The 23,769-nt window shown below is 36.0% G+C and overlaps 2 protein-coding genes across 6 annotated transcripts in view; one reads left to right on the top strand and one right to left on the bottom strand.

Annotated features, from left to right (window-relative positions):
* Nucleotides 1-51: 51 nt before the first annotated feature.
* Nucleotides 52-1,915, bottom strand: LOC107561136 (serine/threonine-protein kinase pim-1-like). The gene is made up of 6 exons (XM_016245503.1): nucleotides 1,630-1,915; nucleotides 1,529-1,579; nucleotides 1,097-1,423; nucleotides 959-1,007; nucleotides 449-658; nucleotides 52-351 (listed from the first exon to the last, which is right to left on the bottom strand). The coding sequence occupies exons 1-6, from the start codon at nucleotides 1,801-1,803 to the stop codon at nucleotides 149-151; spliced, it is 1,014 nt and encodes a 337-aa protein (XP_016100989.1). The 5' UTR covers nucleotides 1,804-1,915; the 3' UTR covers nucleotides 52-148.
* A 3,839-nt stretch (nucleotides 1,916-5,754) lies between these two features.
* eps8l2 (EPS8 signaling adaptor L2) overlaps nucleotides 5,755-23,769 on the top strand; it is a 33,566-nt gene continuing 15,551 nt past the window's right edge. For 3 of the 5 annotated variants that reach the window (XR_001605814.1, XM_016245544.1, XM_016245546.1), the window contains exon 1: nucleotides 15,128-15,325. Coding sequence is in view for 4 of the 5 variants with exons in the window: in XM_016245544.1 (XP_016101030.1) it covers nucleotides 15,223-15,325 (103 nt within the window). In the remaining variant the exon portion in view is untranslated. Of the gene's footprint in view, nucleotides 6,002-13,553; nucleotides 13,605-15,126; nucleotides 15,326-23,769 lie in introns of those variants that run through there. The other 2 variants (XM_016245547.1, XM_016245545.1) reach the window with 2 other exon arrangements.

The following is a 23,769-nucleotide window of genomic DNA, read 5'->3' on the forward strand; positions in this document are numbered from 1 at the left end:
TGCAGGAGAGCCCTGAGGAGGTGACCGCATTCTGTGCAGGAAGATGGGAAGGACATTTAACCTTGAACTTTACACCTTAAATTACCTTAAACTTTCTCTGTTTGATCATGTTATTCAAAACTAAATATAGTTTCTATGATTATGATAATTATTTTTTTGTGATGAAGATCTCACCTTTTGACAGGCCGGGTTTGGACCAGTGCTTGTAATGCAGCAGGAACAGGTCATAGTCACTAGGGAAACGTCCACACAACATTGTGAACATTAGACCCCCTGGTGACCAGACTGTCGCTGGCCTGCCGTAGTACTTCCCCCTGCTGTGGTACTCTGGAGGGGAATATACTGCTGTGCCTGCAGGAGAGAGGAGTTTGTATGATGTGCAAGTTTGCATTAATGCAGCACGACTGTTCTGTATCTATTAGGAAGAAATTAATTATATCATACATACCATGGTATGACTTGTATGGTGACCTCCTCAGAATGTCCCCGCATCCGAAGTCAATCAGCTTGACTTCGGATGTCTCCCTGTTTATCAGAAGGTTGTCAAGCTTGACGTCACGGTGGAGCACTCCGCGGAGGCAGCACATGTTTGCAGCGTTGAGCCGACTGCCACATGATTTGCCGTGCTGTTTCTTCATCAAGGCTTCCACTGTGACACCTCATGAACTCTACCAGATTCTCACAGGGGAGGAACATTCGAGGACCATGACGAAGTGGTCAGGGTGGTCCTGCCAGTCCAGCAGCCTGATGATTTCTGGCACGCTGGGACCTTTATTCGCCAGGATGGTGAGGGCGATTTCTTTTGGAAGAGGTTTTGGATGATCAGGCGAGAAGAGTTAAGTTATTATGATGGTTACATGGAGGTGGTTTCTCAGATATGGATTTAGCTCAGTCTTAATTTTATTGTGATTAATATTAATATGAGACATTTTATATTTTTATATTGCAATCTACTTACAATGAATATACATTCTGTGTGCTGTCTTTGTGACATATTTCAAAGCCACCTGACGAACAAACAAAAAATATTTCAGTTAATTAAGATACACTTAGGGTTGAGTTAAAAACATTTGGTGGCTTGGTAATATATTTTTACTTTAAGGTCATCCGCCAAACGTCTCCCTTCGTACACCACGCCGAATCCACCTTTGCCCAGCTGAGCACTCCGCGGATGCAGCACATGTTTGCAGCGTTGAGCCGACTGCCACATGTTTTGCCGTGCTGTTTCTTCATCAAGGCTTCCACTGTGACACCTCATGAACTCTACCAGATTCTCACAGGGAGAGGAACATTCGAGGACCATGACGAAGTGGTCAGGGTGGTCCTGCCAGTCCAGCAGCCTGATGATTTCTGGCACGCTGGGACCTTTATTCGCCAGGATGGTGAGGGCGATTTCTTTTGGAAGGGGGACTGGATGATCAGGCTAGAAGACAAATCGTTTTTATGATGGTTAGATGAAGGTGGTTTCCCAAATAGGGATTTGTTTTGGGAAATGCTTTATATTGTTTATATAGTGCAATGTACTTACAAAGAATATACATTCTGTGTGCTGTGTCTTCGTGACATATTTCAAAGCCACCTGATGGGAAAAAAAAACAAAAACTTAAGAAACACTAAGAGGGCTTAGAGTAAAGGATGAGACAGGACAAACATTTGATGGCTTGATAATGTGTTATTTGTATTAACGTTAAGATCATCCTCCAGACGTCTCCCTTCATACACCACGCCAAATCCACCTTTCCCCAGCTGATCACCAATGGTGTAGCGGCTGAAGATGTAGTCTATTAAAAGATAAAATAACATGAAAATTCAAATATTGAGAAGAGTGTTTTGCAATGTGTCAGGCAGTTTTCATGTAATTATACATTTTAATGACTGAATATATATATAGTTCAGTCATGAAACTCTAGATGGCGCAGGCGACGGGTTGTTAACGTAACCGATGATATTCAGAGAGTTAAACGACTTGGCACAAGCTGATTGGTTCATGCTGCATATGCAGCCAATGAGCTTACTGCCTTGCATTTATATGGCTGGCTAGCACTCACTAGAGTTTCCTGCAGCGCGCTTTCAGAGTTCTCTGAAACCCTCCACCTTCCCCAGCTCCACCTGTATAGATCTGCTACGGATTATTTTATATGCTATTTGTGCAGCAGCAGTATGTCTTAAATACTCATGGCACCGTATCGCCATATGCATTGCAGTAGCAGCAATAATCTACAACTACAGCAATAACCAACAGCAGCAGCAATTCATCAGCAGCGTAGCAGATCTATTCTGCCAAGACCAAATACATTAACATTGTCATATCCATCACCATGCTAAAATCTTCCGAGGGTTGTCATGATTTAATTATAGTTTCAACATAGATTAGTACATGTAGACCTATAACAGTAATGTTTTTAACATATCATGGAATAAAGATCTAATCATGGCCTCAACATGGATTTTGGTATAGTATGTACTGATGTGTTTTTTTGGCAGCTCTGAAGAAAGAGTGCAGCCTCCGCCACCACTTCTTGCTCTTTCTTTTCTCCTTCACTCTCCCTGCTTCCTTCCTCTCCTCCTCCTCCTCCTCCTCCTCCTCCTCCTCCTCTTCCCCAATAGCATCCAGCACCTCTGAACTTTCCGTTATTTTTTATATAGGCTGCTACAGTATAAAACAAGAAAAGGAAGAAAGAAAAAAAAAACACTACAAGAACAAAATCCATCAGAATATTGTGATAAAGCAAATATGTATCATAAATTAATAAAATGCTGTATCCTATCCAAATGTTTTAACATATATATATTTAAATATACAACATGTAAAACATTTTAAACAAAAACACATTAAAATGTTTTTTTTTCTGCATATGGAATCTTATATTATTAACTGGTTTAAAATGAAAATTGAGTGTGTGTGTTTGTGTTGATATATATCCTAAGACTAATGACTTTTAGAAATAACTTTTTGTAGCCATTAAGCACGTTCATTAAGCACGTTGTTAGTTTGTCCAGTAGAGGGCGTTTATTTAACATGTAATATGTTCAGAATCCGATTTGATTTAATCGTGTGCAGTCTGTGGTTTTACTGTGCGAGGTTTATTGGTGTGTATCTCTTCTCTAGCATATGAAATGATGTTTTTTACTGTGTGAAATCACTGATGTGCCCTACAGTCAACTCTGTTTGGGAACTGTACATTCAAATCCACATGCAAATTGCTCTTTGCTATCCTAATGCCCAGTTTCACCAAACCTCAAACAAATGTGCCTCTGAATTTATCACCAAGTCATTCTTTTGTGCAGTTTTATGAATAATGTTCATAAGTCAATGTTCAGCAGTCAATGTAAACCTGAGAAAGTGAGCATTTCATGTGTCATAGTTCTGTCCTCTGGTGTTAATTATAAACCAAAACTCAAGGTTTCTAAAGTCAAACACTCCACTGGTCTGTGCGCATGTACTGCAGTTCACCAACCTGTCTGCATACCAGTGGACTTTTTAATGTGTATGTGATTTTCTGTTTGATGTCATGTGTATTTTCATCTTAAAGGAATAGTTCACCCAAAAATGAAAAATGTGCCCTCAGGCTTTCCTGAGTTTGTTTCTTCATCAGAACAGATATGGAGAAATGTATTACATGCATTACATCACTTGCTCACCAATGGATCCTCTGCAATGAATGGGTGCCGTCAGAATGAACGTCCAAACAGCTGATAAAAAACATCACAATAATCCACAAGTAACTGCACTGACATATTTGTTTTGAACTGCTTTTGCTTGTAAACAGTGCTTGCTTCGTGCATATTTCTCTCCTGATTCAGATGAGACAACTTTTTCACTGGACTACGGACTGGTAGTTTGGTAAGAAGTGACTGTTTAATGCTAAAACACCTTAATGATGGATTTGTGTCTTACAAACATGCAGCGTTTTGCTTTACAAGATGTTAACTGATGGACTGGAGTGGTGTGGATTACTGTAATGTTTTTATCAGCTGTTTGGACTCTCATTCTGACGGCACCCATTCACTGCAGAGCATCCACTGGTGAGCAAGAAATGTGATGCTTAATTTTTTCCAAATCTACATATGGTGAGTAAATTTTCTAGCAAATTTTCATTTTTTGGGTGAAATATTCCTTAAGGAATTTTTTTTATCAAAAATGTTAAATTTGATTATAATCCACTCACCTTCATGGCTCTTTCATTCATGTAGAGCAAAAAGGAGCAGAATGTCCAGACAGTGACCACAGCTGTCAAGTAGACTTGGGTCCGTTTGTAAACAGTTGACTTGGAATATAGAACACGAGATGCATAGACTGTGTTTATGATGCTATTTGTGTTATTTTTGGAGCTTGACAATCTCTGGTCCCCATCTACTTTCATTTTGTACAGAATAAGGAAAGCTATTCGAGTTTGGAACGATGTGAGGGTAAATAAATGGTTACATTTTTATTCTTAAATAACCAGGTAAAAACCCATCCATCCTGATTTTAGACTGATCAGGAAGAGTAAAGTGTGTTTGCAGGCCGGAGTCACGCTCCATATCTAGTGACATACAAACCTGACCAATGTTCCACCTGGTTGCTCTTCTTTCACTTCGTTCTTTGAAGATGCTTCTCCTTGATCATACAGGGTTACAGAACTGGATCAGGAACAGGAATTTGCTTACATCCCTAAACAAACGTCACAATACGGCATACATGTTCTGATATAAATGCAGAGGTTATATCGATGTAAGCCAGGCATGCCCCTTTAAACCCATTTTCTGCTTTGCCAATATATGGTGCATAAAGGTTGGCAATAAAATGGTTGATAATGAAGGGAGGACGTTCAATAAACCAAATGTTATCTTGCTCCAGGTAATCAATTTTTAAGGTAGAATTTTTTCTGATATAGTGCACCAGGTGGAGGATACATGTTTTTAGCTCTGGAGAAAAGCAAAAAAAAAAAATCTGATTTATATTTTTTAGTGAAGATTTACATTTAAATGATTTGCATTCATATGCAGTAAATTACTTGTATGTTGAGGAAATGCATAAATGCATAAATGCATTGTGTGAAAGTGAAATTGATATAAAAATAGAGTATACAGGTGCAGCACCTTTAAAGAATATTTGAATTATTCAATGTTTTTTAATGCAATATTACGTATTATTTACATTTTACTTAATCTTACATAGGTCTGTGCATTTATTTATTTATTGTTTTACATTTTTAGTATATCTGTAAATAATGGATAGTCATTCAGTCTCAACGTAAAATTTAAATAAATTGCTTAAATGCATTGTGTGACATTTAAATGGAAATGAATGCAGCACCTTTAGAAAATAAGTTAGTTTAATTCAGTTTTGAGTATTATCAATAAAAAAAAAATTTTATTCCGTGTTTAATATTTTCTACCTTTTTACTTAATAATATGCTGTTTTGTTTATGTATTTTGTATTCTAATAGCAGTAAATAATGCAATAAAAATCCTCCAGTCGTTATCCAAAAAGCTTTTTTTTTTTTTGGAAGAGAAGTGAGATAATTTTATGTAAACATTCCTTTCATAATGTGTCCAAAAGAATAAGAAGTTATTAAAAGTTATTCATGTCCTTTTTTTTTTTTTTTTTTTTTTTTTAAAGCTACAGGGCGAAGTCCTTTAAATATTCCGTGACTAAAATGTTTAGTATATGTTCCAGAAACACTGCATTAAAAGGGCATGCGTTCATATGCAGGCTCCGCCCCCTCTCGCGCGGCAGGTAGCGTTACGAGCGCGAAGCACCTGTCACTCTCGCTCGAGCGCACCTGTTGCATCGTTCTAGACTTTTTGTCATCACCTTTATTTTTTGGTTTGACATTTTTGTATCAGCAAAGTCGCCTTGGCTACCCCAAACCCTCCGAGCTTGGAGCAAAGTTCACCTCTGTGAGAAAACAGATTGAGATGGAGCCTTGAAGAAGAGTTTACCGCAAGACTTTCTGGAAACGGGAGGAATTATCGGCGAACTGAAGAACGGGACCGTAGCCTCTCTCTGCTGAGGGTAAGAGCGCGTTTCTATACGCTGTCAACCCAAGGCCACTGAGAACGACGCTACGCGTCAAAACTAGAACGCGTCCGTTATAAGGAGCGCTTGCTTGCGATGTTTTACTTCTGAAGCGTCTTATTTGTGTTTTAATATGAACGGAACGCAATTAAGTGGAAATTTGCTTTGGTCAGTCACTCAAGTTCTTCGACGTGTCTAGCCGATAAATAGAGGATGCACACTTTAAAATGATTTTGAAGTTGTAAACAAACATTACTGGAGTGTTTCACAAGAACATAATATTTCAGTCTTTCTAGTTAATGTAATGTTTAATTCAACTTTAGCTTTCTTTATCATTTATTATTGCGATTTCTTTGTTGATTTGTTTTTCACTTTTCACCTTTTTTCAGTGTACTGTATGACATTAACAAATGCCATTTCATTTGATTTAATGTCTAGGCGTGGTGTATTAAAACGATCTATGATAGGCTATAAATAGCAAGAACCTCAGGTTTGTGGATTATTAAAGTGACGTTTTAAACTTTCAGTACTAATTCTTTAGCAAACATAAAAAATACTGGGTTGTTTCAACCCAACTTTGGGTCAAATATGGACTAATCCAACTTTTGGGTTAAAAATGTAATGTAAAAATTTAACCCAATGGTTGGGTTAGTCCATATTTGACCCAAAGTTGGGCTGAAACAACACAGCATTTTATAGAGTCTAATATCAATGGTTCTTGAGTCATCCCTGATAGCACACGTACATCACAGAGACGTCTATTTGACATCTATAGAGTCTAATATCAATGGTTCTTGAGTCATCCCTGATAGCACACGTACATCACAGAGACGTCTATTTGACGTCTGCATTTACATCTGCAAGACGTATTTTTAGAGTGTTTGCTCATCTGCAATACATCTATAGGACGTTTCCTATCAGATGTCAAATAGACGTTTAGAAGATGTCTTGAAGATGTTTATGATTTAGAATGTATGTAAAACTGACGTCTATCAGATGTTTGTACACAGCAGATGCTTTCCAGATGAAGCGATCTTTAACAGACGTCTTGCAGACGTGCGTGTGCCATCTGGGATGCAACTAAACGTCAAAATTTTACTTGCCAAGATATAAACAAGTCTGACTGAGGTAGTAACATTGAATAGATGGAGCTGAAATCCAGTGGTCTCAATTAATTAAATTAATTTATTGAACAAGTATATCGCACGCAAACTTAAGTGAATATCTCTGAACAACTTAAAATAATAAAAAAAGAGAGCTAATGAGAGCTAATGTCCTGTGACTCAAAAATCAATGATGTATTGCTTAACAAATCTGGTTTTGCAACTTATGCTTGACTGGCAATATTTGGAATGATAATCAGATATATGTGTGCCATTTATATTCCCAATAGTTGTTATCTTTTGAAAAGTAATATTTGTTTGGAAAACGTTTGACATTCAGGATCCGTTCCAGGTGAACGTGACCGCATTTTCAAACAACAGCAATGACAGCTTGACCCGAGCGCTTGATCAATCCCAAATCTAAACCTTCTTCTGACATCAGACTGGCAAACAAGCACATAAACGTCCCTCTTGATCACAATGCAAGACAAACACAATCATTCACAGAAACCATCATCATCATTATGGATGGGGAATAAAAGCTTTTAGCTGACACAAGCTTTTTGCTCGTGTTTGATTCGCATTATAAAGCCAATTCACCCCTGCAGGGCAAAGGTCCCGCAGACATTATCTCCGTTTGCCCATCTGTTTGAGGAGACATTACTTCATATACTGAAGTCAATATAGGTGAGCTTAATGGTCATGGAGGCTTGACTTTTTTGTTTATAGCTTTTAAAGCTCGCACAGATCAGAGGTTCGATTCGAACTAGGTTTTGTGGTTTTATTCAGGCCTGGGATCTGATTGGCTGAGGTCACCCAGAATCGTTAATTGATTGGTCGCTGTAATTCCTCCCACATCGATGAATCAATCTACTGTCCTGATGATGCCTAAAAATTAGCACAATAGAGCAGGTGAAGTGGAGACAGTCATCAGAGGCTGATTGTTTTTGCTTGGTCACCTAAGTGAAAGCAAATTAAATTACATATCATGTTCCTTGTCAAAACTGGACTCTGATGCATTGATTGATTAGCGTTAGATCAGGTTGCTGGATTGACGCTGTTCAGATGCTTGTTTTGGCTCAAAACTTCATGATATGTTCAAATATGAAGCTGAAATCATGCTTGACCTGGCATGAAACATGTTTGGCTGTGTTTTGCAGTTTTTAATAACCTGGACCATTATAAACTTCTGTGGCACTACTTCATATGTAATGTATATATTCATGTGTTTTGATGTTAAAACAGTGATTTACCGAACACAGAGCAGTACATCTGGAGAAATGCAGATCAACAAACGCAAACTCTGGCCATTAAACAAAACAGCCTGGACAAACAAAGCTAAAACCCAAATGAAAGGTGGAGTGGGTGGAACCAACAATGAGTGCTTAAGGTTAAAAACAAGTGCAGGAGTGGTGGAGGCATGTGAGGCGGCCTTAAGTAGCCACATTGTGAGAGGACATTTTGAATCCGCCCCAAAATGCCAGTCCATTGAACCGCTCAGGTGTGTCAAATACCACAGGCCGTGAGGCAATGAACCTGCAGTCTGTATAAACCTGGAATAAAGAGAGCAGCCATTTAAACTCACCTTGATAAAACATGAGCTGTGGGAAATGCCTTTGAACAGATGACACAATATACTACCAGTGCGTTACATCTAATAAAATAAACAATAGCGTTACAGCAATCATTTTTATGCAAAGTAATGCTAACCTGGACAAGATTTATGTATGATGCTATAATTCATGTATGATATTACAAAGTAATATTATATTATTTTGAACTTTTTATTCACAAAAGAATCCTGAAAAAAAAATGTACCATGATTTCCACAAAAATATTAAGCGGCACAACTGTTTTCAGTGTTGATAATAATCAGAAATGTTTCTTGAGCAGCAAATCAGCATATTCGAATGATTTCTGAAGATCATGTGACACTGAAGACTGGAGGAATGATGCTGAAAATACAGCTTTGCATCACAGGAATAAATTACATTTTACAATATATTCAAAAAGAAAACAGTTATTTCAAAATGTAATAATATTTCACAATATTACCGTTTTTATTATTAAATAAATGGAGTTTGGTGAAAAAAATCTTACTCCCAAAATATACCCAACACTCTCAGAAAAAAAGGTACAAAAGCTGTCACTGGGGCGGTACCTTTTCAAAAAGGTACACCTTTGTCCCTTTTAGGTACTAAAATGTACACTTTAGGTACTTAAATGGATCTTTAAGGTACCGCTATGGACTCTTTAGGTACAAAGGAGTGCCTTTTGAAAAGGTACCGCCCCAGTGACAGCTTTTGTACCTTTTTTTCTGAGAGTGAAACATACAGAACCTTCACAAATTTGCATAATAAAAGAGCAAATCTTGTCTGATAATATTGTGGAAGCTATCAGTTGGTAAAGCAGGACTAGTCAGAAAGGCGATGTTTTTAGTGTGGGGTCAATCACTGCTGTTTTTCCTCACCGTCAGACACCCAGGTGACAAGCAGGTGGTTTTTATAGACCAATTTCACTGTTTGCAAACACTGATGAGGTTTTTTGTGGGCGGAGCCTATCTGGTGGCAGAAAATGACAGTTTTAACATTGCAGTCTATTTCAAGCCATGGAATAAAAGAATAACAATGTAATTGAGTTTATATTTCAACATTTGGACTTTTTTCTTGTAATTCCGAGATTATAATCTCACAATTCTGATAAGAAAAATCAACTCGTCATTCTTTCTTTTTAGTTTATAATCCCACACTTCTGGCTTTTTTTCCTCAGAATTGAGAAACTCGCAATTGTTGACTTGAATAAAGTCCGAACTAGGAGATCTAAACTTGCATTAGCAAGAAAAAAAGTCAGAATTGTGAGATAAAATAGGTAAATGTTATAGTTTAAATAGTATTTCATGCATGTATTTCAACTGTAGGGCTAATACAATATGTCCCCTGTATGAATATTATATAGACCTATTGTATTTATGTTTTAAAAGTAGGGTAATCATAGCAGGTTTCATCCATAATCTGTCCGTTTAAACGTCTGCGTTTAGCTTCAATTGGCATCTTTGACGACAGTGTTATATAAAATGTATTTGCATTCCGATTCTGACATCCAAAGGCACAACAATACATTTTTTCTCTTTTTCCATGGATTTCACCTGTTTCCCTGCACTTGTTCCCAGTGTTTTTCTGCCACCACTATGCGCGCCCAGCTGCAAGTGACGTAACTGTGACGTCTACTCCAAATTGGTCTATTCAAAGTGGGATTGTCTTTTGCTGTGAGTAAGGGTTGTAGTTTGCCTGCGGTGACTAGTCATACTGCATGCAGAGTACACTCTTAAAAATAAAGGTGCTTCAAAAGGTTCTTCAAGCGATGCCATAGAAGAACCATTTTTGGTTCCACAAAGAACCATTGCGTCAAAGGTTCTTTAAAGAACCATCTCTTTCTTACCTTTTTGTAATCTGAAGAACCTTATTTCGCCACAAAGAAGCTTTTGTGAAACAGAAAGGTTCTTCAGGTGTTAAAGGTTCTTTATGGAACCATTTAAACAAAAAGGTTCTTCTATGGCATCGTGAAGCACCTTTATTTTTAAGAGTGTAGACAGTTTCCTTCTTCATATAACAGTGACAATCTTTCTAGAGCAGTTATCTTTTTTCTTAGCTATTTTAGATTTAGTATTTTTAATGTCAGTGGTTTAATGGATGAATCAATGTGAAAAGCAATGTCTTGTAGTGGTTTAGGACACTAATACTCTGAAGTAAACGGGTGTAGAAACTATTTTTACTCAAAAGTTGCTAGAAAGTTTGACAAATAATTACAAAAAAACAGCAAGTTATATAGTATTTTACATAAAACTAGAAAGTAGAAATACTGAAATTCTATTATCTTGTAAAACACTCCAATAATCTTTATTGAAAACGTATTTTGTTTCTTAGCAGAACCTTACCAGCAATTTCCTAATTTCTCCAGTTTTTAAAAGTTGTGTAAATGTTATGACAAAAAATAATAAAATAATGTTTATAGAATGTTCTTATAACATTATTAATATTTGACATGTTCTCAATGTTGAGAGATACTGTATAAAGCTATTTACTACACACTAACTCAAACCCTTGACTGCAAAGAAAGCCGAGTTATCTTTAAAAATAAAATTTCCAGCTGCAAAGCATTTTTGAGTTTTCTCAACTTCAGTAATTGTGGCAACTCATTTTTTGGTTTGTTCACTCTAAACAACATTTTAAGTTAAATCAACTTTCCTCAGCATGTTTAAGCATTTGTTTAAACTTAAAGGATTGAAGAAACTTCTGTTTTAACTTATTTAAATAGCAAATATTCAATTTAGCAAACCAAATCAAAAGGAACACTAATCACAGTAATGACTTTAAACAAAATAAAACAATCAAAAACACTAAATTGTTGTTTTATAAATGCTTTAATTCAGACACATCCTTACAATTAACTGTAGCCACACATCCTTACAATTCTCCATGTTTTGACCAAACAAGCTAAATTAAGCCATTCAAGTGCATTCAAAGTTGTCTTTATTTACACTTTCTTGTAATTTCAACATTTTCTACATCAGATAGTTCATTCAAATTTTAAAATAGAGTTTGTCTGACAAAACAATCCACTCAGCTGATGATGTTCATGTTGTTTGCCATTTATTGAGGTCATTGTGTTAATTATACAATGACTTTTCAGGGCCTCTGACTTTTGTTTAGGGTGGATTAAAGCCTAATTATATATATTAGAAATATATAGGCATCCCTCATATCAGTATTTCACACTATTGAACATCAGCTAGAATGCCACTAACATGCAAATAAAGTCCCTAGTTTTTTTCCTAGGGATTTTACGTGCATATTGTTTTATTAGCGAGTCCAGTTATAAACACACACACACACACACACACACACACACACAGAGGCATCCACTCAGCTGATGATGTTCATGTTGTTTGCCATTTATTGAGGTCATTGTGTTAATTATACAATGACTTTTCAGGGCCTCTGACTTTTGTTTAGGGTGGATTAAAGCCTAATTATATACAGTATATTAGAAATATATAGGCATCCCTCATATCAGTATTTCACATTATTGAACATCAGCTAGAATGCCACTAACATGCAAATAAAGTCCCTAGTTTTTTCCTAGGGATTTTACGTGCATATTGTTTTATTAGTGAGTCCAGTTATAAACACACACACACACACACACACACAGAGGTTCTCCGGTGATCCAGAAACACACATGCCCTCTCATCAGTTAATTGCCGAGCCAGGGAGTTTATTTGTGTGTAAAGCCTCAGAGTATGTAATTAAGCGTCTGAAAAATGTCCGCATCCCGAGGAAAGGCAGGTCTTGTTTCAGGCTGGGCTGCCAGCCTGCTGTTGTCTGCTCCAGCATCTTTACGGGACAGCGGACAGCAGAGCATGTACAACCAAAACAACACTGCGGTTCATCACACCCCGGTACCATGGTAAAACAGGCTTAGTGAGGCATCTGATACACTTCATAAACTCAGATAGTGATATACAACACACGAAGACGGTCTGTGTAACAGGAAATGTTCCAAAACCTTGGGCTAACTTTGTGTAAATGTTGCGTATATGTTTTAAATTGTTCCTAAAATGTTAATGGAACGTCTAACTTACTTGATATTAGTTTAATGCAAGTTCTCACAATGAAATGAGAAAACATTCTTGGTACAACATTGTTATAACTGTTAAAGTTTCCAACTTTCCAACCAACTTTGGGTCAAACATGGACTAATCCAACTTTTGGGTTAAAAATGTAATGTAAAAATTTAACCCAATGGTTGGGTTAGTCCATATTTGACCCAAAGTTGGATTGAAACAACCCAGCATTTTTTTAGAGTGTAGTTTTGGTTGTTCCAACTCTTAATTCTGAGGCTTTAAAGCTGTTGTAAAATGTGGATAAACATTATGCTAACACTTAAATAGCGTTCTTCTCAAATTACGAGAAGTTTAATGTTACTTTAATAGACATTGAGTGATTAGAAAATGCTTTTTTTAAAGCTTAAATTGGACTGTTTGAAAAAAATAATACATGCGTATTGAATATTCAAGAGCTGAGCAAATTGCAGACAGGATGCAGAGTCAGTTCATGCTCTGTTTGATGCTTTTACAGTTCTTCAAAGGAGCCATATGCCTCAAGAGTCACACAGAGATGAATTATTCACAGCGGCCAGGACAGAGCAAGAAAGAAACAATGGAAAGGCCTTTGAAAGAGAGAAGGGTGGAGGCGTGGAAAATAAAAATAGCACAGGGTTTAGTGAGAGATTAAGACAAAGTAAACGGAAAAATTAAAGAGGCAGTTAAAGAGTCATTAGTGCACAAAAATGATGTTTGGTTTTACTGTAATTGCTGTGCTGTGTTTCATTTCCTGTGGTGGAGTTTGGTGTTAATGACGTATTCTGCCTGTCTCTCTTTGTTGCAGGTGGATGTAGTAGAACATGAATGCTTTGGGGACCCCAACAAAAGCAAGCAAGTAAGTCTCAAACTCGAATCATACTCGTATACACGGTTGAACTTGGTCGCTTCTAACCATGCAAGCTCAACTTCATGTTTTTGAATTTCATAATGTGTGAAAGCTCAATTTATAATGCAATGCGAGTACACCATTTTTAATAGCATCTCACTGAGCAAGTTTATTAAAGGAATAGTTCACCCAAAAATGAAAATTGGCTGAAAATGTGTTCACCCTCAGGCCATCCAAGATGTAGATGAGTTTGTTTCTTCATCAGAACAGATTTGGAGAAATGTAGCATTGCATCACTTGCTCACCAGTGGATGCTCTGCAGTGAATGGGTGCCGTCAGAATGAGAGTCCAAACAGCTGATAAAAACATCACAATAATCCACACCACTCCAGTCCATCAGTTAACATCTTCTCAAATGAAAAGTTGCGTGTTTTTGCTTCAAACCGTCACTTCCAGCTCTATCCATAATATTGCCTTTTCCAGTGAACAAGTTGTCTCGTCTGAATCAGGAGAGAAATATGCACAAATCAAACACCGTTTACAGGCAAAAACAGATCTAAACAAATATGCTTGTGGATTTTAATGTGCGATAACAACAGTAGATGGACTCGTTCATTGGAGGAAGCATTATTATGGATTTTGGACTCATATTTTGGCCAGAAGTGATGGTTTTGTAGTGAAAACACTGTAATAACAAACATGTTTTTCAACTTTTCACTTCACAACACATTAACTGATGGACTGGAGTGGTGTGGATTATTGTGATGTTTTTATCAGCTGTTTGGACTCTCATTCTATCGGCACCCATTCACTGCAGAGCATCCACTGGTGAGCAAGTGATGCAATGTTAATTTTCGAAAAAAAAAAAAAAAAACTGTCTTGAATGGATTGAGGGTGAGTACAATAAATTTTAAACAGTAATTTTTTTTCATTTTTGGGAAATATTTCAAACTGTAATTACCTTCGTTGTGCGGTGTATTACGAAACATAAGAGGACAGCATGGTTACACTGCAGTAGCTCAATGCATTTGTGCTTGTGGCTTTCAAATAGCATGTTTCTGGCATTATATGCATGTAAAAAGAATGTAGCTTTTACTAATGTTTTTTAGGACCTACACACACCTAACCAAACATCCCGTAGTTAGTGATTTTTTTGTGAGATTGTGTGTGTGTATTACAGTTAACAGAGCAGCACTGTTTGGGAATGTTTGCCTTTCTTGCCCTGTTGGAAACAACCTGTCTCGGTCTCTCTCTCTCTCATACCCCCTTCCCTCACTCCCATATGCTCTCACAACCTGTAGATCTTTCTAATCAGTCTTGCTCAGTCTGTGTCCAGTGTTCACATTAGACCAGGACACTGAGTGTGTACCGTTAAGAGTGTATTACAGTTAACAGAGCAGCACTGTTTGGGAATGTTTGCCTTTCTTGCCCTGTTGGAAACAACCTGTCTCGGTCTCTCTCTCTCTCTCTCTCTCTCATACCCCCTTCCCTCACTCCCATATGCTCTCACAACCTGTAGATCTTTCTAATCAGTCTTGCTCAGTCTGTGTCCAGTGTTCACATTAGACCAGGACACTGAGTGTGTACCGTTAAGAGTATTTTAATCAAAACTAAAGACTGTAAAGTAATGAAGAGCAGACATCGTCCTCCACCCTCCTCATCCTCCTTTGCTCTTCTTTGCAGTGGGGTGGCCAGATCGGACAGCAAGATCAGTGCCAAAACCCTGTTCGGTAAGTAAACATCACATTTATTTGTAAATTAAAGGTGCTGTGAGCAATCTATCTATCTATCTATCTATCTATCTTGTACACTATTAAGTCGTTATGGTAAAATTTGCTAAAAATGCTAGAAACTATCTGCTAAAACAAATATAATAAGCCTTATTTATTAAACAAACACTAATTTATAATATAAAATAAAAAAATAAAATATTTGACTTCAAATAGAATGAAATAAATGATTTGTTTTACTTTAAATATATGAAATAAAATAGCTAACAGCACCTTTAACATGTTATGTACACTTTATTAAGATGTTAGGGTGAGAAGTTATGTGCTAAAACGAATATAATAAACATTATTTATGGAAAAAACAACACGTACTAATTTTTAAATAAAAATAAAATGAAATATTCTACTTTGAATAATTAAAATAGATTTTATTTTACTTTACATATATAAAATTAAATAGCTCTTTTAACATCCACCTTTAACATGTTTTTATATACGTTAAAACATGATGAAGCCAATATAATGGGCCTTATTTATGAAACAAATAAAATACTTGTTTTTAAATTGTCTTTTGCTAATTTTTCCACTGAAATAAGTGTAACATTTCACACAAGGACAGTTTTATGAATGATTTAAATTCATTCAGCTTGTATTTCATGAATAAAGGCCCGTTCACACCAAGCACGATAACTATAAAGATATAGTTCTAAAAATCGTTCTCAATATTAAAGAATAGCATAGTTCACACCACAACTATAACGATAACGATACAGAGGAACGATATCGTATATAATTTTTTTAAAATATACTTTTTTATTTTTTACAAATGTAACCACATTTTCAGTAACAATGCAAAACATTCTCATTACGGCCATGCAATTGGATGTTTTCTTTTTGAATAATTCTCATGATTATAGTAGGATTCTCAAGTTATACTTTTATTATATCAAGATGATTTGAGATTTTTTTTCCCATATGGGGTAATAAATTAATAAAATCATCAGAATGAATAAATAATATAGGGTAAATAATGAGTAATAACAGTAATGAGAATAAAAATATTTTGCATTGATTAAAAAAAAAAAAAGGTAGCATAAAAGTCACAAAGCAATAATTTTAATAAACCTAATTTTCTTTATGCAAATGATCATTTCTTATGTCTTTAGAGATTGAAATGAAATATGACCAGGGCATGTTCTTTATAGGCTTTGTGCAATTCACCCGTGTGTTTATGTGTGTGTGCATTTATGCACCTGAGTCTTACATCACAGACACAACATGTTTTTATGTTTTTGTGTTCTGCACTCTGGCAATGACCCATGGGATGGTACACAGTCCTGCCAGGGGAACACAAATGCACACATGCAGAGTCAAATCTGATGCTCTTGCAAAGTTTCGCATTTCTGTTTGCTCATACGCACTATGCCTTTAAATCTGTTCCCGTGGTTTGGTTTTATTGTGTCGTGTACTCGGTTTAAACCTCACTTCCCATCAGCCCTCTGCAAACCAGTCCATGCAAAAAAAAAAAAAAAAAAAATCAGCAGCATCATGTTTCACAAAGAGACCATGCAAATGATCTGGAACACTTCAAACCCCATACACTTATCACACAATCACAGATAAATGAGTGAAAGACATTGTCTGATTGACTGGCTCAGGACAGCATTACAACTGCTGGACTCCTGTAAACAGTAATGTAATATGTTAAATCTAGTCTGCTTTCTATGGAAGCCTGTTTCTCTAATGGGATTTTAAAAAGAGGTCATGAACTGCCTTTTTATTATTTTGTACTGTTCTCTATGGTCCACTTATAATGTTATCAAGATTTTTACATCAAAAAACTAATAATTTAGGAGTAATAGGCTATTTTCTGTTCTGTTTTTACCCCTCATCAGAACGCTCTGTTTAAATTGGTGTGGTGGATTGTAGACTTGGAAGTAAATGCCCACTGCTATGATTAACTAACAGCTGTGTGTTTAACAGCCTACAGCCTTCATAGATGGATGCTGCTGTGATTTAGGTTAAAAACACTTAAATACTCAGTACAAATCAAATGATCTGTAATAGCAAAGCGATAGTAAACATGTAATAAAAACGGTTACTCACACTTGTGTGCTGCGACATTACTGTCGATCCAATATATTCGGCACAGCATCGTCTTTTAGTTTCAATCTTTCTGAAAATCCTGCGCCGAATTGTGCCGTGTTTGTAAACGAATCCGTGGTAAAATAATGTGAACAAAGGACCGAGTTCTTACTGATGTGGAACTGGATCTGAATAGCGTCTTGTTGTCTTTGGAGTCATCTTTATCGTTTGGTTTCTGTGTAGACCTGCGTTTGCCTCTCTCGTTATTTACACTACATGCGTGAATTGGTGGGTGGAGCTAAACAGACAGTGATGTTGAAGCAGGCGTTGATGTTCTTCTGCGGAGGCGGGGTTTAACCACACTATTACATCATAAAGTGTCACATTCCACAAGCTGTCGTTTTGGCAGATTGGCTTCAACATAAGCTGTTTTTAGACCAACGAGAAAGTTTTGAGTTCTGAAACTTACAGGATGTTTTTATAGTACAATGAGCTCTTATATGTCAAAAGATCAAGGGAATTTTGATTTCTCAGTTCATGACCATTTAAAATTTTTTTTAAATGTAATTGTGACTTTCTCACAATTCTGACTTTTCTTGCAATTCTGAGCTTATATCAAACAATTTGGATGTTTTTTCTCGTAATTCTGAAAAAAGGTTACAAATGTTAAGTCACAAATAGGAGATGTAAACTTGAAATTCTGAGAAGAACAGTTGGAATTGTGAGATTAAAAAAAAAGAAAAAAGTAATTTCCTTTATTTTTATTCTGTGGTGGAAACAAAGAAAACAGAATTGCTAGATGTAAACAGAGTTGCAAGAGGTAAACTTAGTTGCGAGATGTAAATTTGAATTGCGAGATGTAAATTTAGAGTTGCGAGATGCAAGTTTAGAATTGTGAGATGTAAATGAACAATTACGAGATGTAAATTTAAAGTTGAGATGTAAACTTGCGATTGCGAAAAGTCAATTTTGAATTGCACGATTTAAATTTAGAATTGCAAGATGTAAACTCAGAATTGTGTAAATTTAAATTGCGTAAAGTTACAATTGTGAGATATAAACTTTCGATTGTGAGCTGCAAACGTAGAATTGCAAGGTATAAACTTAGAATTGCAAGATGCAAACTCAGAATTGTGAGAAAAAGTCAGAATTTTGAGTTTATATCTCACGATTCTGACTTTTTTCTCAGAGTTGCAAGATAAAAAAAAAAAAAAAAAAAGGTCAGGATCTGTGCTGGTGATGGTTAGCGGTCACTCACCCCATACGACAAAAATTTCCATACTGCCTAAATTATTTTCCATACCACCCAAAACACCCTAGCAACCGCACAATAATGCAACACCCATGTGGTTTAATATATAAACTGTTGACTCTGCATGTTAGAATGGTGCTTTGAAACTGTGAGCGCAGAGGATGCTGTGTGTGTTTGTACGTGTGGTTGTTGTGGCCCATGTGTAACAGATGGCGTTCCCTGAATTGTTTCCAGATGGGACACTGTAGCCGTTTGGCATGGCAGCATCACGACAGGTTGTACCTGCGGAGGGGATTGAGTTTTGTCTTGATGGCAACAGTTCATTTAGATGGTTGCTGTTTGTGACATGAGACCATATTTACAACCTATTTTACATCTGTGATGTATTTATGAAGGAAAAAGAATTTGTAACTATTAAAAAATCTCAACCGGGACCATCAGGAATGGGTGAAAATTACAATAATTCTTACAATGAAAATGATGGGGAAAAAAGACCCCTACATTTTGAACAGTATTGTAATATAAACCAAATGAGTGTTTCAAACTTATGTTAAAGAAAGTTCACATAAAAATATAAATTCTGTTATCTTTTATTGACCATGTCATTCCAAATTTGTTTGCAGAATAAACGAAGATATTTTGAAATGTCTCTGTGTTTAATTTTGTCTATACAATAAAATTTAAGTTGTCTGGACACCAACATTCAACAAAACGTCGTCTTTTGTGTTCCACAGAAGAAAGAAAGTCAAACAGAGAAAGACAGCTGTGCATGTTGTGAAAGAGAGACAGGTGAGAGACATGCAGAGGTGAGAGATGCTGAGTGACAGAGAGGTGAGACAGATTGTGTTACTGGACCTCCAGCAGTCACGTTAGGACAGCGCTTGCCTGACGGTGTGTGTGTGTGTGTGTGTGAGAGTGCAAATATGCTTGTGTTTGAGGGTCAAAGGTTTCCGGCGGAGAGATTTTCTACCAAAGGCCATCTTTTATTCTTGTTTGAACTGAAGTTTACAATGCAGTGATATGTACTTATTGGTACGTATTTCGCGTCTCGCTAAAAAGTGCCCCCAGGTACATTTATGCCATGAGACCAGGTAGGAAGTTTATGTGCTGTAAAGTGCCATCAGGTTGCAAACTGAGGTTGGAAAGTATGAATATTGTGAGGAGAAGAACTGTGCTTCTGTCACACTTTGTCAAACCTAAAATCTACAGGAAACAACTTTACACAGGAAAAAATAGGTCTGTCTACAGTAAAACATCTAAACCTTCTTAATATTAAGATATATTTACTAAAATTACCAGAAAACAAGACGTATTAAAATTAAGTGACTTTATGCTTAAAACAAAAACGAATATCTGCCAGAAAAATAAACTTTAGAGAAGAAATGTGCTCAGTATTTTTGTTTTGCTTTTTCAGTGAAACATTTAAATATTCTTAAATCAAGATACACTTACTTGAGAAGCAACAGTTTCAGAAAACAAGTCTCTATATCTTATCAAAATTACGAGACTTTATGCTTAAAACCCTTTCAGTTACGTTTATTTTTCTGACCTCATTGGCAGATATTTTTTTCTTGTTTTAAGTGTAAACTCACTTAATTTTTAAGTGACCAGAAAACAAGACTTAATACTTGACGTCTCTTTGCATTTGAAATAAAATTCTTGATTTAAGAATGTTTAGATGTTTTTACTGGAAAACAAGACAAAAATACTAAAAAGTGTTTTTAAAAATAATAGTATAAAATACTAGAGACATTTTTTTATTTTATTTAAATAATTTTTAAAAAATTACATTTAATTTAAGTAACTTTGTCTCAAAAGTTTCTCTTATATCTTCTTAAAAGAACTAAAACAAACAAAATAAAACAAGGTCACAAGTGAATTAATAATTTTTGTACAGTAAGAGTATAGAGCTATAAAATGAACGTGAATCATTTAATGAGAAATATTTGGGTTCACTAGATACAAATGAGATAATAAAGAGATGACATTGGTGATTTTCTTTGGTGGAGCTCCAGTTACTAGAAAAGCCAGTTGAGGTTCTTCTGAGTGCAAGTGTTAATTGCTAGTGTTAAATTAGCATGACAATTATTGTCAACCCAGAATCGTGAGAAGCTGGAGTTCATCCCGTGCGATCCCAACGATCTCCCTCGTTGTGAGCTGTCGACAAGCTGCGAAGCGTTTGGAGTAAATGTCAGACGTGAATAACTCATGCACGCAGCTCGACTTTCACAAAGACGCCGTGCTGGTCTGTTAGGACTCTCTCCATCCAGCAGGAAGAGAGAAAAGAGTGTGAAGAAGACTTCCTGGAGAGATGGAGAGAGAGATAAGGGGAGGATGTGCTGGAGGAGGGGTGTGAAAGAATGTAGCTCTGATATGTTATCCCGTAAAGCAGCTGATAAGAACGCGTGCTCATTTAGTGGTAATGATTAGCTCTGGTCGCTTAACCCCAGAGATCCACACAGGCCGATGACCCTCTCCCGCTATCGCTCAATTCAGTTTCAGTTTAATGTACTTTATTGGCATGACAAAATGTGTTAGATTGGTTTAGCTGCATATGTTAGTGCAACAATGGTATATAATATTTGTGCAAATATATTATGCATATTAAAGTGAATATCAAATCAAATATTAACGTATATAGTAATGTAATGAGTTCTTTTGAAAGAAATAAGAGTTTTATTTAGCAAGGATGCATTAAATTGTTTAATGTAGAATGATTTTGGATCATGTGACACTTTAGACTGGAGTACTAGTACATATTAGTACCTAAAAGGTACAAAAGTGTACCTTTTGTAAAGAAACCACCCTAGTGACAGCTTTTGTACCTTTTTTTCGGAGAGTGCACACACATACGTTGGTTTTGGTGGTTTACAGTGACTCTCTAGAGGCATAATGTTTTTTATACTGTACAAATTGTATTTTCTATTGCCCTACACCTAAACCTTTCCCTCACAGAAAACTTTGTGCATTTTTAGAATAAAAAAAAAAAAAAACGTTTAGTATGTTTTTAAGCCTTTTGAATTACGGGGACACAAGCAGTATCCTACGGAAGTTCTAAGCGGCCATGCATTATTTTTTTTTTCCTTCTTGTTTTCTCGTTATAACGACTTATTTTCTCGTTATATCGACATAACGAGAGTTGTTTTCTCGTTATAACGACTTAATTTTCTCGTTATAGCGACATAACGAGAGTTGTTTTCTCGTTATAACGACTTAATTTTCTCGTTATAGCGACATAACGAGAGTTGTTTTCTCGTTATAACGACTTAATTTTCTCGTTATAGCGACATAACGAGAGTTGTTTTCTCGTTATAACGACTTAATTTTCTCGTTATAAAGAAAAAAAAAAAAAAACTTGGTCGAGATCACGAGAAAATTAAGTCGCTATAACGAGAAAATTAAGTCGTTATGTCGATATAACGAGAAAACAACTCTCGTTATGTCGATATAACGAGAAAACAACTCTCGTTATGTCGAAAACAACTCTCGTTATGTCGATATAACGAGAAAATAAGTCGTTATAACGAGAAAACAACTCCCGTTATGTCGATATAACGAGAAAATAAGTCGTTATAACGAGAAAACAACTCTCGTTATGTCGATATAACGAGAAAATAAGTCGTTATAACGAGAAAACAACTCTCGTCATGTCGATATAACGAGAAGATTAAGTCGTTATAACGAGAAAACAACTCTCGTTATGTCGATAACGAGAACATTAAGTCGTTATAACGAGAAAACAACTCTCGTTATGTCGATATAACGAGAAAATAAGTCATTATAACGAGAAAACAAGAAGGAAAAAAATAATAATGCATGGCCGCTTAGAACTTCCGTAGTATCCTCTAGGGCTGGGTAAAAAAAATATCGATATCTCGATATTAATCGATTCTCATTTTTAAGGAACGATTATTCTAGCCTGTTTTCAGTTAATGGATGGAACATTGAAGGGCACCTCCCATCCAATATATCGCAATAAGCATTGTGCTTTGGTACTTTAATATGAAACAAAGTCTCAGATTTCAAATTCTGTCCATTGTATTGCAGTATTTAAAAAAATAAATGCCGGTTTGGCGCAGTTTAATGTGAAGTGACATCGCTGTAGCGCTTCTGATCATCTTCTCCACATTAATACCAGTTTCAGCACAAAATAAACATGGCTAAACATCCGAAGGTAAGTTAAAAGAAAGAGTACAACTTTAATGTGATCCTGTCTCGTGTAATCGCTCAATCAGTGTTTCAGCCGCGCAAAGACGTCAATATAATGGCTTCTAAACAATGTCACGTAACGTCACATTTACCTCAGAAAAACATATTCGGTGACCATAAACTCATTAGTCAGATAGAAAAATAAACTGTAGAGAGGGGCATTTTGCTTAATATATGCATCATATGACATTCATTATAATTTTTTACTGTTCTTCAATGTTTAATTTATGTTTGAATAACTCCAAGTTATGACAACCACCATTTAAATGTTTATATAAAAAAAAACTGAATTGAAGCATGTTAGAAATATTAATATGTAACTGTAACTTTATTATTGTAAAAACTTAATTAATTTTAACCTTCAATATTATAGTAATGTAGTATAGGACCAAAGGACTCATGTATATTTTACAGCATTAGTTGAGATTTTTTTTTCCTTGAGAAAATTTGGCATGTACTGTACCTGATATATATATCCAAAATAATCAATATTGAATCGAATCGGTAATCGAATCGTGAAATTTGTGTCAAAACCCAGCCCTAGTATCCTCATAAACCACCTTCACATTGTAATACCTGTCATACCCATGTCATTACACAATTTTGTGTCCTCATGACAACATGCCACCCGTCCATACCGTGTTTATGTAACTATTTTAAACATAACCTTGTTATTAGCATTCTTAAAGTGAGCGTAATTTGACCTCAAAAGAACACCATAAACATAGTTCAACGCTAAAACATGTTTTCAAGAGAGAATCGCCTTTGATTCTGCTCTTTAACCTTGAACTAATCTTAATACGTCTGTTAAACGGCTTTTAAACCTTAAATGATCCATTTACTGTAGTCGTCAAGTGTTTGCCTAAGAGAGACGTCTGATGTTTTTCCTCACAAAAAG

This window comes from Sinocyclocheilus grahami, unplaced genomic scaffold (genome assembly GCF_001515645.1).
Source record: "Sinocyclocheilus grahami isolate Dianchi unplaced genomic scaffold, SAMN03320097.WGS_v1.1 scaffold759.1, whole genome shotgun sequence".
Taxonomy (NCBI): domain Eukaryota; kingdom Metazoa; phylum Chordata; class Actinopteri; order Cypriniformes; family Cyprinidae; genus Sinocyclocheilus; species Sinocyclocheilus grahami.

What these genes read in the sequence shown, in the direction of transcription:
- LOC107561136 (XM_016245503.1), bottom strand. Translation starts at nt 1,803, where the DNA reads ATGTTATTTTATCTTTTAATAGACTACATCTTCAGCCGCTACACCATT. An exon ending in ACACAGAATGTATATTCATT is followed by an intron (nt 659 to 958) that starts GTAAGTAGATTG and finishes AGAGTTCATGAG; the next exon opens with GTGTCACAGTGGAAGCCTTG. An exon ending in ACCATACAAGTCATACCATG is followed by an intron (nt 352 to 448) that starts GTATGTATGATA and finishes TCTCTCCTGCAG; the next exon opens with GCACAGCAGTATATTCCCCT.